Genomic DNA, 13,188 nt, shown 5'->3' on the forward strand with positions numbered 1-13,188 from the left:
GACAGCCAACCACACCTTAGATATGTCGCATCAAAGGCAAAGCGGTTAACAACGATGAAGTTTTATTCGAACAGGCGATATCGCTTGATTTTGACTAATGTTTTTGCTACTCAGACTTTCTGACAAAAGAGTCTAATTCAGCTTTCTTGTTGCTCTCGTTGCTTTCACTGCTACAGTTGTCATTTTTTTAATTTTAGTTGAGAATCTTGCCAACAGGTTTAGTGGAAGGCTTATTCCAAATTCTGGAATTTTAGTTATTTTAAACCCTTGTCCAACAAGACATACTGGGAATGCGACAAGGTGGTATCCTAAGAGTAGGTAGACGGATAGGAAAGGTTTTCGCTATCTAATTATCTTGTCACCTAGACATCAATTATCTTATTAAGCAAGCACATATCATCAACGCACATACCGAAGAAGATCAAGCATTGTTGATCGTACTACTGGATTGAAATATGTTTATTACTATGTTCACGGTGCAAATTTTAAGACATACCAATCCAATTTAGCATTTTGTAAACTCAAGACTACTAACTTTATTTAGCGACGATACCAAAGATATTTAAGACTTCAGAACATCACCTTCTGCTAGGTAGACAATATTTCTCAAGCTGTTCTGACAAATTTTGTCCACAGCATGCTTTTCATGTTAAACTTAGAGAAGACAATGTAGAATGTTTTTAAGGTCGAAACGAAATTTTTGATTTCATATATACAAGTCGATGCTACCAAGAAATACGTGATTTTTAAAAAAGGGGAATCAATATATAAACCGTTGTCGTGTAGGAGAAGATGTTATGGCCGAAAGCAAAAGATTGTATGTTACTCCACGTAGAAACCAGGTCAAAATGCTTCATAGGTAACGAGAAAGAAGAAAAATAAATAAGTCTCCAGTGTTTCATTTGTAGAATTGGGGCGGGTAAGGTGCAGAGCCTTTCTATACGTTGTAATTAAGAAAAACATGTTTGTTTTTAGAAAGAAAGTGGTTAAGTTTTTTAACCTGTTTTCTACATTAAGTGGTTAAGTTTTTTAACCTGATTTTCTACATTAAGTGGTTAAGTTTTTAACCTGATTTTCTACATTAAGTGGTTAAGTTTTTTAACCTGATTTTCTACATATATTGACCATATTTTTATGGTGTAAAAAGAACAGAAAAGCGGGTTCGAAATTTCGTTGAAAAAAATACAAGTAAAAGAATTTTCTAATCTAAAGAATCTAAAAAAAGCAAATTCGGTAGCATACAAACCTGAATAAATCTCTCCTTTTTTTCCATTCAAGGTATAAAACACGCAAATGATGAACTTCAAAAAAAACATTCTTTTCGTTTTTCTCTGCTTACTTTATTGTTGTTGGTGTTGATTTCACTCGAATGACTTATGAGTTTTCCCGCCACAACGAAATCAGTCCCAGGCATGTAACCAAAAACAGACGAAGTAATATAAATAAATTCCAAATCAAATATAGGCTAACTTTTAAATTGAGAGGTCATCTGCACTCCTTTAAATAGTTTTTGGAATGTTTTCTTGTGTAAGAATTATTTATGCTCAGCGAATGCAAAATACACATTTTTTTATAAGAACACGAGGCTAAGCTTTGAAATTTAGGTATTCTTGTAAGAAAATCGTTTACACAAGACAAGTTCTATATTCCTTTTTTTTGCCTTCTTGACGGGTAAAAACTTTAAAAAATAGAGGAACATGTCAAAAAGATTCTTTCTATATATGACCAAATGTTGATTACCCCATTTAAATAGATATAGCTAGCTGGATACCTGCTGTGTTCTTTGTATGTCTTTTCGCTTTTTCGATATCGGGGACGGCGCAATATTGCGCAATATATCCCTGATATCAAAAAAGCGAAAAGAGGTCCTGGAGACGAGATTGCTAGCATCTTGAAATTTGCTAATAACAAAACTTGTTTGCTTGTTATTCTGTATTTTTTATAAGAAACCGTCGATACAACGTTGCAATGACATCACTAGGGCGTTTATGCCCTGACTTCGTACAGACTTTTATATCCGACGTTTGCTCGATTTTCCATTCTGACGGTGATCCGGCGTCGCTGCGATATCTCTGCAACGTTGCTTTGACGACTCGGAACAAAAGTTTGTATCTATATTATAATGCCCGTACACGTCTGTCCGTCCGTCCGGCTGTCTGTCACGCAAAATGGTAGCTTAGCTGCGCAATAGCGAGAAGCATGCAATGCGGTATAAAAAGGACGGCGAACCCGTGGATTCTCCACGGGCTAACGACTAGTATCTAGTATTTTCTCAACTTGCGCATATTATGCGGTATGAGGGTTGCTGAAAACGTAGAGAAATGCTAAAAATAAATAATAAATAAATAATTTATCGATTCTCTTTGAAAACAATCTCATGCAAGGTCAACAACTTCAATCAATTGGTCAAATCAAAGAGGGAATAAAATATGCAGAGAAAAAGTGTGCAAACCTAAAGATAATTTTTCCCTAAAGAGTTATTGAATCTTGGGATCATGTGATGTTGGTACGACGTGTCGAAGTATAAGTTAGACGACTGAAACTTAACGTCGGTTCATGGTCGAAACATGAAGTCAAAATATCGATGTCGAAACGACGTCGTAACAAACTGTAAGGTGTCGCGACGTAGCGACTATCAACAGAAATCTGTACGAAGTTGTAGGCCTGCTGAACGTAAAGCGTTGTTAGCAATAAGCAAACGAGATATTTCAGCATGGAATGTTCAGTATCATTGAAAGCTCAAATAAAGAACGAATACAAACAGTTATAGCAACGATAATTTAAAATTCAATGAATGTAAAATTGCATAGTAACAATGCTACGTGAGAAACACCACAAAAACACACATAAAATATTAGAAAATAAGAAAAAAAATATGGTAAAGATTGTTTAAACTGACTTTGAGAATTAATTGCGATGTAATATCTACGATAAACTGCAGGTCGGCCTGATCTTAGACCATGCGATATACGAACGAAAGAACAGAGATGTTGTTGCTTGTTGTAATATGAAAGAAGAATTTCTTTTTCATTTTTATTATGCTTGTTTTCTAATTATATTTGCAGCGTCAAAAGGTAGGGTTTTTAATTGTTAATTTTCCATTTTACTTAATTTTATTTATGTGCCCAGTACGTGCTTGAAATCTTTGAGAGTTGAAAAAAACTTAATATTTTCTGGAGGTTGTGTATACGTTTTTTTAGGTGACTTTTGATTTCATTTATTTATTTATTTATTTTGTTTGCCAAGGTCTGTGTCTGTTTATTATTTGTTTTAGTTTTTTAGTTTTTCAACTTCCTGTTTAAAATACTTCGAATTCCAGCATGTAAAATCATTCACGTGCAACTTTTTAAAGTTTTGTTCTACGAAAGAAAGTTATATTTTTTTTATAATTTTTTTCCACAAACAGTCACAAAATTCCAAAGGTATTGATCAAATTAATTTCAAACTATATTACAAATTAGTTTCATGAGTTTAATGTATGTAAAAGTTAGCTACATAAAAATATATTTTTCTTCTGCAGGCCATTTTTGTAAACACTTGCTCAAACACAAAAATGGCGTAGCAGATGCGAACGAAAGAATAAAACTCCGTGATTTTTGCTTTAGTTTGAAGAAAATATCCTTAGGATAAATAACCAAATTTTATTTTTACGAGAAATTTTCCCATGCTATAAATTGTTCTTGATTTAGCTTTTACAAGTTGGATCGCTTATTTCAAAAGTTTATCAACTTCTAATAAATGTCGAGTTTAAAAAGTTTATTTTAGTCTAATAGGCATAATAAACGATTATGGTATAAAATAAAGGAAAAATCTCGCCCTTTTTTAAACCAATACATTTTGTAAGAATTATCAGGCCCAGTTTCTGAATGTTCTGAGATTGAAAAATTTAAATATCTAGCAGATTTGCAACACAGATGTATTCTCGGTGATAAGATGATAACGCACGTTTTTTAAGAAAAGCTCCAGAATGTTTAGAAACTTTTGATTGATTCGTTTGGTTTAATAGATACTAGTAGATTCTACCAAACGAATCAAAATAATTTTAGAACATTTGATAATGCGTACTTTTTCTATCTAGCACCGTGATTGGTAAATCAGCCCAAAAATCTGCTACCTGTTATTTTTGTTTTCTACGGAAAATCGAGAATAATTTTTTTTACTTATTTTTTGCAATTCCATATTTCAAGATGTTATATTTATTTCTCTGATTGGGTGAAACAATGTGCAAAAATCTTATCTTTTTCTCCTGATTAATTGATTAAAGTTTATTGTTTTCTTGAAAAACGAGAAATTGTCGGTAAATTTATTTCAAAAACTTATCGCAAATAAAACATTTTTCTGAAACAAACGTTTTTTTTTAAATTGAATTTGACGCTCACCCATGAAAAGTGGTCAGAACAGTTTTAAAACCAATTGACTTTTCATATCAGTCTTTTATATGTTGGCTGCTTTATCGAGATATTAAAAGTCTTAAAATGTGGGATGATGTCCGCCAATATAAAATGGTAATACTCCTATTTGTACTCGGTTTAAGTATGCAAAAGTTCGGGAATAATTCTTTTAAGCATTTCAAAGTGATGTGTTTTATTGGTTACATAACTAGTTACTACATGAAGGTTCGTTACTAGGTGGTTACTAAGGTGTTGCTAAGATATATGGGTCGTAGGGTTAAAATAGCTACAGATCAGATTGAAAGAAAATACCGATGCAACGAGATGACTACATTCCTGATCCTAATGACGTTATATTATATTTTACTTGGAACATTTCGAATGTAATATTCGAAACATGTACCAAATTTAGAGGCATAGACATCAAAATTCGCTATCCAGCTAATCGCTATTACATAAGGGATTAAATTTATTGTAAAATTAGAAAAAAATGCTTATTTTTTGGCATTTGTAATTCCTGGCGTATGGCTAACGGTAACTTTAAGCTCCCGCCTACATGTTCTTCCTTTGACTTTATGCGTCCCTGAAAGAATTATTTTGAGGTCAGGGGTGGAACGTCAAATATTTTAACGAAGTAAAAATGTTACATAGAAATACTACTGATAGCTAAAAGCACGCAAAAAAGCGACTATTATAAGTCTTTTCTCTAAATTCTATGTGTTCAACGGGTTGTTGTCCGTTTCTTTATCAATTTTACATTTTTTAAAAATTTTGACGTTGTCGCTTTCTTTTAATTTTTCGTAATCGATTTTTGGCGCGTTTTTCATTCAATTTGACCCCCTGCTTTAAAGTTCACTTCACTTACTTCGCGTCTGGTTCATAGATGTAATCCACATTATAGCGTTAACCATATAGCCTATATGGTTAACGCTATAACGTGCATACGGCTAGAAAGTCGAACGGCGCATAGAAAAATTTGACCTGAACAGCCTAATATATGGCTGAAACATCATCAATGGTTTGATGGACGCCTTCGTCTACACTTATAAATAAACAGATATTAAATGATGCGGAGTCGAGAAAGATCATCATAGCAAGACAGAATAATTTCGATATCCGATTTTCACCGAAATGAATGTCTGTTTCTTATCCACCACTTTAAGAATATTTCGACGAATTATGCAAAGAACTTACGACATTCGAAAATAGAATGTTTAGAGCATTCTTCCTCCGCCCTCCTCATCCTCCTCCTCGGAGATTCTTCAAAACAATTAGTGTTTTCTTAAATGAAAATGCGGAGAAGTCTTAATTATTCCGATATTTCATATCGAATATCTAAAATTATTTGACAGAACAACAGTAACGATAGTAATAGAAATGCAGGGAACAAAGCTGTGTTCTTGTTACTTTAAAAAGACACGCAAAACTATAGTGAAAGATTTGTGTTACTTTGCATGCAGTTTGCAATCCTATCGCGTCTTGCAATCCAATTTTTTCGCACTTTGCAATACCATCACACCTTGCAATCCAATTTTGTCGCATTTAGTAATCCCAAACCTATCGAAATTGGTAATCCTTTCATGACGTACTTTGTTTTCTTCGACTTGTCGCAATCTGTAACCCCATTTTGTTACACTTTGTAATCGGCAATATTTCTGCGATCCTGTTTACACTACACATAGAAATAATGAAGTAAATCTACTCTAATTTTTGCCTCTTTATTATATATATGAAGTTAGGCCTTTTTTATTGCTGTTCTTAGTTATTAAGATCTTATTGAAAAGATATAATCTTGGAATTGTAATCTGCAAAAAAGGAACAGTATTTTGCAACAACTCCACATTTCTTTATAATATAAATAAATAGCAATTTTGCGCTTGGAAATCACATAATAAGAGTTAATTCTTGTTCGTAATCGCAAAAACTAGAGTTAGGTTCTCTTTTCAGAATCAACTTTGATTCTAACTGCGGCCAGTATTAAGGGATAACTCATAAATTAAAAGGTGTGCGTGAACCTGATCTTTAAATTTAACTCAAAAAATTTGCGCAAAATCTAGCACCTGAGTGCATGTGTTTTCAAGTTTGCTATACAAGATTTTACCTTTAATTTGTCTTTTGCGGCAAATTTAATAAATTTACACCCTCGTGTTTAAATTACAGGGAGACTCTGGGAATCGGAAACTTTGTTATATTAAGTCCATCGAACTATCAATGGAGGTACAGGAGTGGTAATTTATGACAAGTTGTTTTTTTTTATTTTGGGATAAGAATGTAAAAAATGATAGTTCAGTAAAAAAAATACTTTACAAATATTTAATCTTTGATTACCCTAAATGATCGATTAAGCCCCCACTCCCTAATCACCCCCGTCCCCCCGTCCCCCCTTCCTAATAGCCCCCTCCCCCAAAACCCATTTTGACAAATATACATTCTACTTTTTGTCTGTCATTTGCTAAGAGTAAATTTTGCTTAAAAGTGAATTTGCATGGAAGCTTTCATATTTTTTAATTTTATAATTTAGGTGAATTCAAGCCGTTGTTAATTTCAAACACGACGTCGCAGTCAAACCATTCATTGCATACTCAACGAGAAAATAAACATACAGCCCCATCTGTAATGCCTCTCAAACTCAAACATGAGCAGTGCTGTCAACTTGGTGTGAATATTACACCGCGCAAACTTTGTAACTTAGAAACGCATATTAATTTGCTGCAATCAAAAATAAAAGGACTAGATCGAAAGCATAAATTAAGAACGGAGAGTGAAGCCAAGTTAAAATCGTATAACACAACTATGGACGAAGCTCTTTTGACAGAATTAAAACAATGTCAAGGCGGAGAAAAGCAAGCAGTATTTAAAAGCTGTTGTAAAAAGCCTGACTCTTGGAAACTTTCAACGTGAACAAAGACATGTTTGAAGCACTAGTCAACTAACTGATGACGCGACGTTCATTACGGTTTGGCATTCGTCGGTAATTCTTCATAGCTCTCCCTCGTTGAGTTAATTGCAATTTGCGATGTTACCCCTTTCGAAATGAAAAGTGGTAATGTGATTTATTAACGATAAATAACGATAAATTAAATAAAAAGGGAATGGTAACTGTACAATATAGACTGAATTAATTTATTTACTTATTTATTTTTTTTAGCTGATATTTTGTACAAAATTATTACATAGAGACAACGTGTGAAATATTACTTCGCCCACAGAGACTCTTTTGTATCTTTTTTAGAAAGTCATTATTTCTGTTGACAACGCTTTCGTTCCTCACTCTTTCTATTCTTAAGTTAATTTCATATGAAAGAGCTTTTAATGTTGTCTGGAAATTTGTAAAAAATCTGGATTGGTTCTTAAGGTTCTACTAATTATGCATGACGTCACGAACTACTTCTGATTGAGGAGTTGTATTTAACAGTTTTGCCAAGGTGTATAGGTTTAAAAATGTTTGTTTGACCATCCAGTTTGACCTTTCGAACATTTTACACATAATTTTCAATATTTAGTTACAATAATTATTGCGGAGCGGAACGAAAGCAAGCACAGCGAAGCTATTTTTCTTATGCTTATAAATATAATACAGCGTAGCGAATTTCCGCGTTTTCTCCTAGTACATGAAATTTTGAAATGTCGGCTCTTTGAGACTCATCTTTTACACATACCGCCCAACTCTTTTTATGCTATATTAAAGATATTATTTCGGTTTGTGCGTTCAGTATTTATGCTATTGTGGAAAGTTTATCATTACTTGAACATGATAGTTTAGTAGGCGACGTTTCGGGAGATCCTTCTTCCATCATCGGGCAAAGTAAAATGATGTTGCGCATGTATTTATATAATTGCAGAGGATCGAAATTCATAAAAATTAACCAATCAGGAACACGCTGTTAATTACAGTTAATTAACATTTTCGGACTTAGATGGAGATAACTACTTCTTCTGTAGGACTGGTAACCAAATCTCAGGAAGTCGATACGAGATTCTGTTTATGGGTTTGTCACGTTCAACACTGTTGATGGTTTCTTTTATCTTCCTAGCCGTTGTTCTGGATTCTCTGTCAATGATTTTCTTCTCATCCCAATTAAACTGATGCTCCAGCTGTGGCCAGCACTTTCGTTTTTCACTGCGCAGATATGTTCTTGTACTCGTTGCTTAAACTTTTTTTTTGTTTCGCCTATATATACCGCATCACAATCTTTACACAAAATTTCGTAAACAACATGGCTTTGTTCTGCCAGGTTTATTTCGTCTTTTGGGTTAGACAAAATGATTGTAGGGTGTCTTTAGAGTAAAGAATGCATTTGATCTTGTGTTTCCTTAAAACTCGAAGAAGGATCTCGCTGGTACCTGGATGGTGATGCGATAAAATCCTCTGATGTTTCCCTGTTGTCTCGGTTACATATTCTCTTTATTTTATTTTCTACTTGCGTGATGACTTTCTGACTGTATCCATTTGCGATTAATGCATTTTTTACATGTTCAATTTCTTCTTTCGTCTCCTTTTTGTCACTGACTACGCTGTTGGTACGATTCAGTAATAAAGATATTACACTTTCTTTGCAAGATTTCTGATAGTTTGATTCGTTAAGGTACTCGCCAGTGTGTGTTGTTTGATACACTAAAACTGAAATGTAACCATTCTTGCTTTTGACCAAAGTGTCCAGGAAAGCGATACTTCCATCTTGTTCAAGCTCAACAGTGAATTTAATTTGTCTTTGAGGTCTTTGATGTGTTCATTAAACTCCTCTAGATGGGATCTTTTGATTATGGCGAATACGTCGTCAACGGATCATTTCCAAACCTTTGGACGTCTATCTGATGTAACCGATGCTGATGTCTCATGTGCGTGCATGTATATTTCTGCAACTACTGATGATGCAGGGCCTCCCATGGCAACTCTGTCTGTTTGAGAAGTTCTTATTAAACAGATCATGTTATGGTTAAAACAAGTTCAACCAAACGCAGAAAATCTGCTACTGGAATCTTTGTCTTTTCACCAAATGCAGCATTGTTTTCGATAATTTTGTTATTGATGTTTAAGGTGCCCTATGCTACTACATATTTACATATGTCCTTGTTGCCGATCATTTCATTGCATTGATTACAGTGTAAAAATGGTCATATTTGAACCTGCTCTCCTTTACCAATGTTTCTAAAAATTACTCAATACGCTATTATTAACTTTAAGCATACTTGAAACAATATTTTTTGCTTGACTGCCCCTACTCTCCAGTAGAGGATCCTGTGTATCTTTTGTGGAGAAAGGATGTGTAGGTAAAAGGATGACCTAAGAAACAAGGTCTTCATCAGTCGCATAGGTCTTGTTTCTTATACCGCTTTCTGCTCCAGTAGCAAAATTGAACCACATTAGAATCAAAGCTACCCGACCTGGCGGTCGGTCATTGTGACAGGTTTGTTGATAACGAATAGTGTTCAGTGGGAAAAGAAACATGCAATATTCAAAACCTTTCTAAATTTGGTGCCATAAGCACACACACAGATATTTAATTCACAGCTACAATACACGAAAAACACAACGCAAATAAATAAAACCAAGAAAACACGCGTCTTTAACATTTGCGCTGCAAGAGAAATCAAATGGTCATACGTCAACAATTCGCTGCGTCAAGAGCGTGTAGCATGTGATATAAAATTTATTATGTAATGCATATAAAGCATTCATGATACATTTTAGTGTGCACATTATTTTATGAACGTAAGATACATAAGATAAAGTGTATCAAATCAGTCTTCTTGGCTAAGCCAAGAGCAATTTTTATGAATGACGGCTGGATAAGGATAAAGAAAGGCGGCCATATTCGAACCCCAGCACCTGTTAAGTTTTTTCATTGGGACGAAACCTGAACCGCCACCAGAAGGTCAAAAAGAAAAAGAAGCTGTAGAAACGAGTTTGGAAATGCAGGCAGAAGTATTATTTTGATCACCAAGAAAAAAACCAACGACATTCGCATGTCTACCCTACTCATAGACTGTGCACTTTGCCTTAGTCGTTCAACTTGGAACTATAACATGGTTAGCATCTTCTGGGAGGCAATTCATTAATGCGCATGCGTACTATTTTAAGAAAATCGAAAGCACCAGTGTATGAAAATTGATCAAAAACCGTCTGGCCTACAGGTAGGCTAAAAACAAATGCACTATTTCATCATGCCCCTGATGCCCTATCTGTGTGAACCGCAGAAAAGGACCACGAACGTTGTTACATCATCGATAGACCGAGTGCGACATGCAAAAACTCTCAAAAAGAGTTTTACTGCTCCATTATTTTCGCTCAAAATGCCGCGCTATTGGAGATATTAACAGACATCAAGACGTCACAAGTAACAAGACTTAGTACAACTACCTTCAGTTATGAACACCAGCAATATATAAAGCAATACATGAAGTCAACATTGTCGTGCAAGTCTAATTCACAACAGTTTGGTAGGTTTTCTCAACTAAGACACCGCGTCGAAAAGCCGGGTTAAGCCTCAAGTATCAGTGCAGCCTGGCGTTGAATACCCAGTGGAGCGCAAACAGTCACATATACAGATATAGTGTTTTAGTATGTCGTAAATCTAGTAAGGCGACCACAACATTTAAGTGTTTCAGTTGCAACGTATTTTCTAAAAATGTAACTGTAGCTGAAACAAAAACATAGTTTTCAACCCATTGCTAGCCTCATAATATCAGAAACAGTTTTTCCATTTTTTTTTTATTTTCGGAGAATGTTCCCGATGAAAGTTCAAAAATGAACTTTACCTCAGGCTGAGAGTTTAGTACAATGTTGCACACCCATATAGCTGAATATCTACCCTTTCCCCCAAAAAACTTTATCGCATTTCAGTTAAACAGAACCACAGGAAACAGCCCGTCGTCACTGGAATGAGCTTAGTATAGGTCCCGTCTGGCGAAAATAATTAGTCAATATTATCTTACTTTGCAGAATAAGTTTCAGTAGACGTATGTATTGCAGTGACACTGGACTGAGCACTTAGTACAGGTAAACCCTAAATAGCAAGAAAACAACTTTATCACATCGGTTTAAATAAAAACACAGCCCATCGTTACCCTATCCAGTTAACAAAATTTACTTTGTGGAACATGTTCTCACGACAGTAATAAAATGTGTAGTCACCTAATTACATTTAGCATCATAAAAATTGTTGTAGCTAGCTAAAAACTGCATTTGGCTATTTTCAATTTTTAGCTGGAGGTAGCTCAAGTATAGCTAGATAGCCACAACCCCAACATAAAAAAACATAATGATAGCTATACCAAACTGAATAAAAACTTTCAAACAATGGGAATAAGTATGGCTAGGTATAGTTAGCTAGCCAGCTTAAAATGCTGGCTCGAAATCTTTGTTTCTAGCCAAAGTCTAAAAATTGGTTTGTTTAAGTTTTATATGGCTATCATGAGAATCTGTTGACCCTTACATTCTTTTGCAAGGATTTAAGAAATATGAAGGGGTGATAAGAGCTTTAAAGAAACTGGGGAAAGATTAAGAAAAGATTATATATGTAAAAGCAATGCAAACCAATCCGTCCTCGTGGCCTTGTGGCCTTTGTAGTTGCGTATGTATATTCTGTTGATCTCGCAGACGCCCCACCTAAAATTAAACGCCAGGTTGCGTGAACACGTGAAACGAATAAGTTTTCTGACCAATAAGTTTGGTCTGTCCAGACACATTTTTTTTCATCTTCTTTAACCTATTAAGGCACCTAAAGCTGGCCTCGAAGATGGAGATTCAAATTATGTACAACTTCTATTTAGCTCTAGGAGGTTACTACTATTATAAAAGATATTGACAGGCAGAGATTCGTTAAGTGTTGCATTTGTTACATGAAAAAGGCGACCATTTTGATTTTTTCGCAATAAAAAAGTGTAATACCCAAGGAAATATCAGAGAATACCTTTCTCTGGAAATCTCGAGATTACCGAAATTCTTTTTGGATCACGATGGGAGAATTACAGCAACGTTACGATTGACAAATTATCGGAGATCTCCTTTTGTTCAAAGTGGCTTGGAAATACCCTACACAATCAAGGTTATGATTGAGCACTAGATTGATAAATAGGTACAAAGATTTAGCGGATTTTTTTTTCAACACCAGAATAGTGACAATGTAGGAACATTCGTACAATCAAATAGTAATATTTCAAGCTCATCATCTTCCGGTAGTGGAAAAGATCATTTTAAAGGTCCGAAAACGCCCAAAGAAGAAAGCGATGCCACAAGGAAGAAACGAAAGAGACGTACAAAAGACATTCGTAAAACATGTGAGAGAAATTTTTTCAGAAAAAAAAAGGAACTGCAAGATTGACCAACCCTACAAAAGCTAGTACTGAAACTATCATTGTAGTAAATGATTAAAGATCCTGACTTTTTCTTTTTAAAGGTATCTTATTCAAAACTAGCCATCATTTTTTTGAACAAATTATGCAAATTTCGGATATTTTGCAATATTACCTGAAAATTTTGCCTTTTTATATTGGTCTTTAATATATGTTCATTTCAAAATTTATTTCGATGCAAATAACTAAGGGGTTCTCCTCTGTAAATCTTCATTCAGTAAAACATCGACAAAAATAACTCTTTTTTTTTTGGAAATCGACAAAATTAGATCGTAAATTGGAATTGAGAAAGAAAGGATTGCAATTTTTTTATTTCTAGGAATTGCGGAAGAAAATGTTGAGAATTGGTTAAATTCTGTTCATTCGCAATAATCTCTTCCCTCATGGTAGCCGAATTTTGGCAGAGATGCGCTGTTATTAACAAAATAAAAGAAGCCATAAG

The 13,188-nt window shown here is 34.5% G+C and overlaps 1 protein-coding gene across 1 annotated transcript; it reads left to right on the plus strand.

The window, feature by feature from the left end:
- Nucleotides 1–2,008: 2,008 nt before the first annotated feature.
- LOC130648952 (uncharacterized) lies at nt 2,009–7,597 on the plus strand. Its single transcript, XM_057455098.1, has 2 exons — nt 2,009–3,074; nt 6,913–7,597. The coding sequence occupies exons 1-2, from the start codon at nt 3,008–3,010 to the stop codon at nt 7,290–7,292; spliced, it is 447 nt and encodes a 148-aa protein (XP_057311081.1). The 5' UTR covers nt 2,009–3,007; the 3' UTR covers nt 7,293–7,597.
- Nucleotides 7,598–13,188: the final 5,591 nt, after the last annotated feature.

Source organism: Hydractinia symbiolongicarpus, chromosome 7 (assembly GCF_029227915.1).
Source record: "Hydractinia symbiolongicarpus strain clone_291-10 chromosome 7, HSymV2.1, whole genome shotgun sequence".
Lineage (NCBI taxonomy): Eukaryota > Metazoa > Cnidaria > Hydrozoa > Anthoathecata > Hydractiniidae > Hydractinia > Hydractinia symbiolongicarpus.

What these genes read in the sequence shown, in the direction of transcription:
- LOC130648952 (XM_057455098.1), top strand. Translation starts at nt 3,008, where the DNA reads ATGAAAGAAGAATTTCTTTTTCATTTTTATTATGCTTGTTTTCTAATT. An exon ending in TATATTTGCAGCGTCAAAAG is followed by an intron (nt 3,075 to 6,912) that starts GTAGGGTTTTTA and finishes TTTATAATTTAG; the next exon opens with GTGAATTCAAGCCGTTGTTA.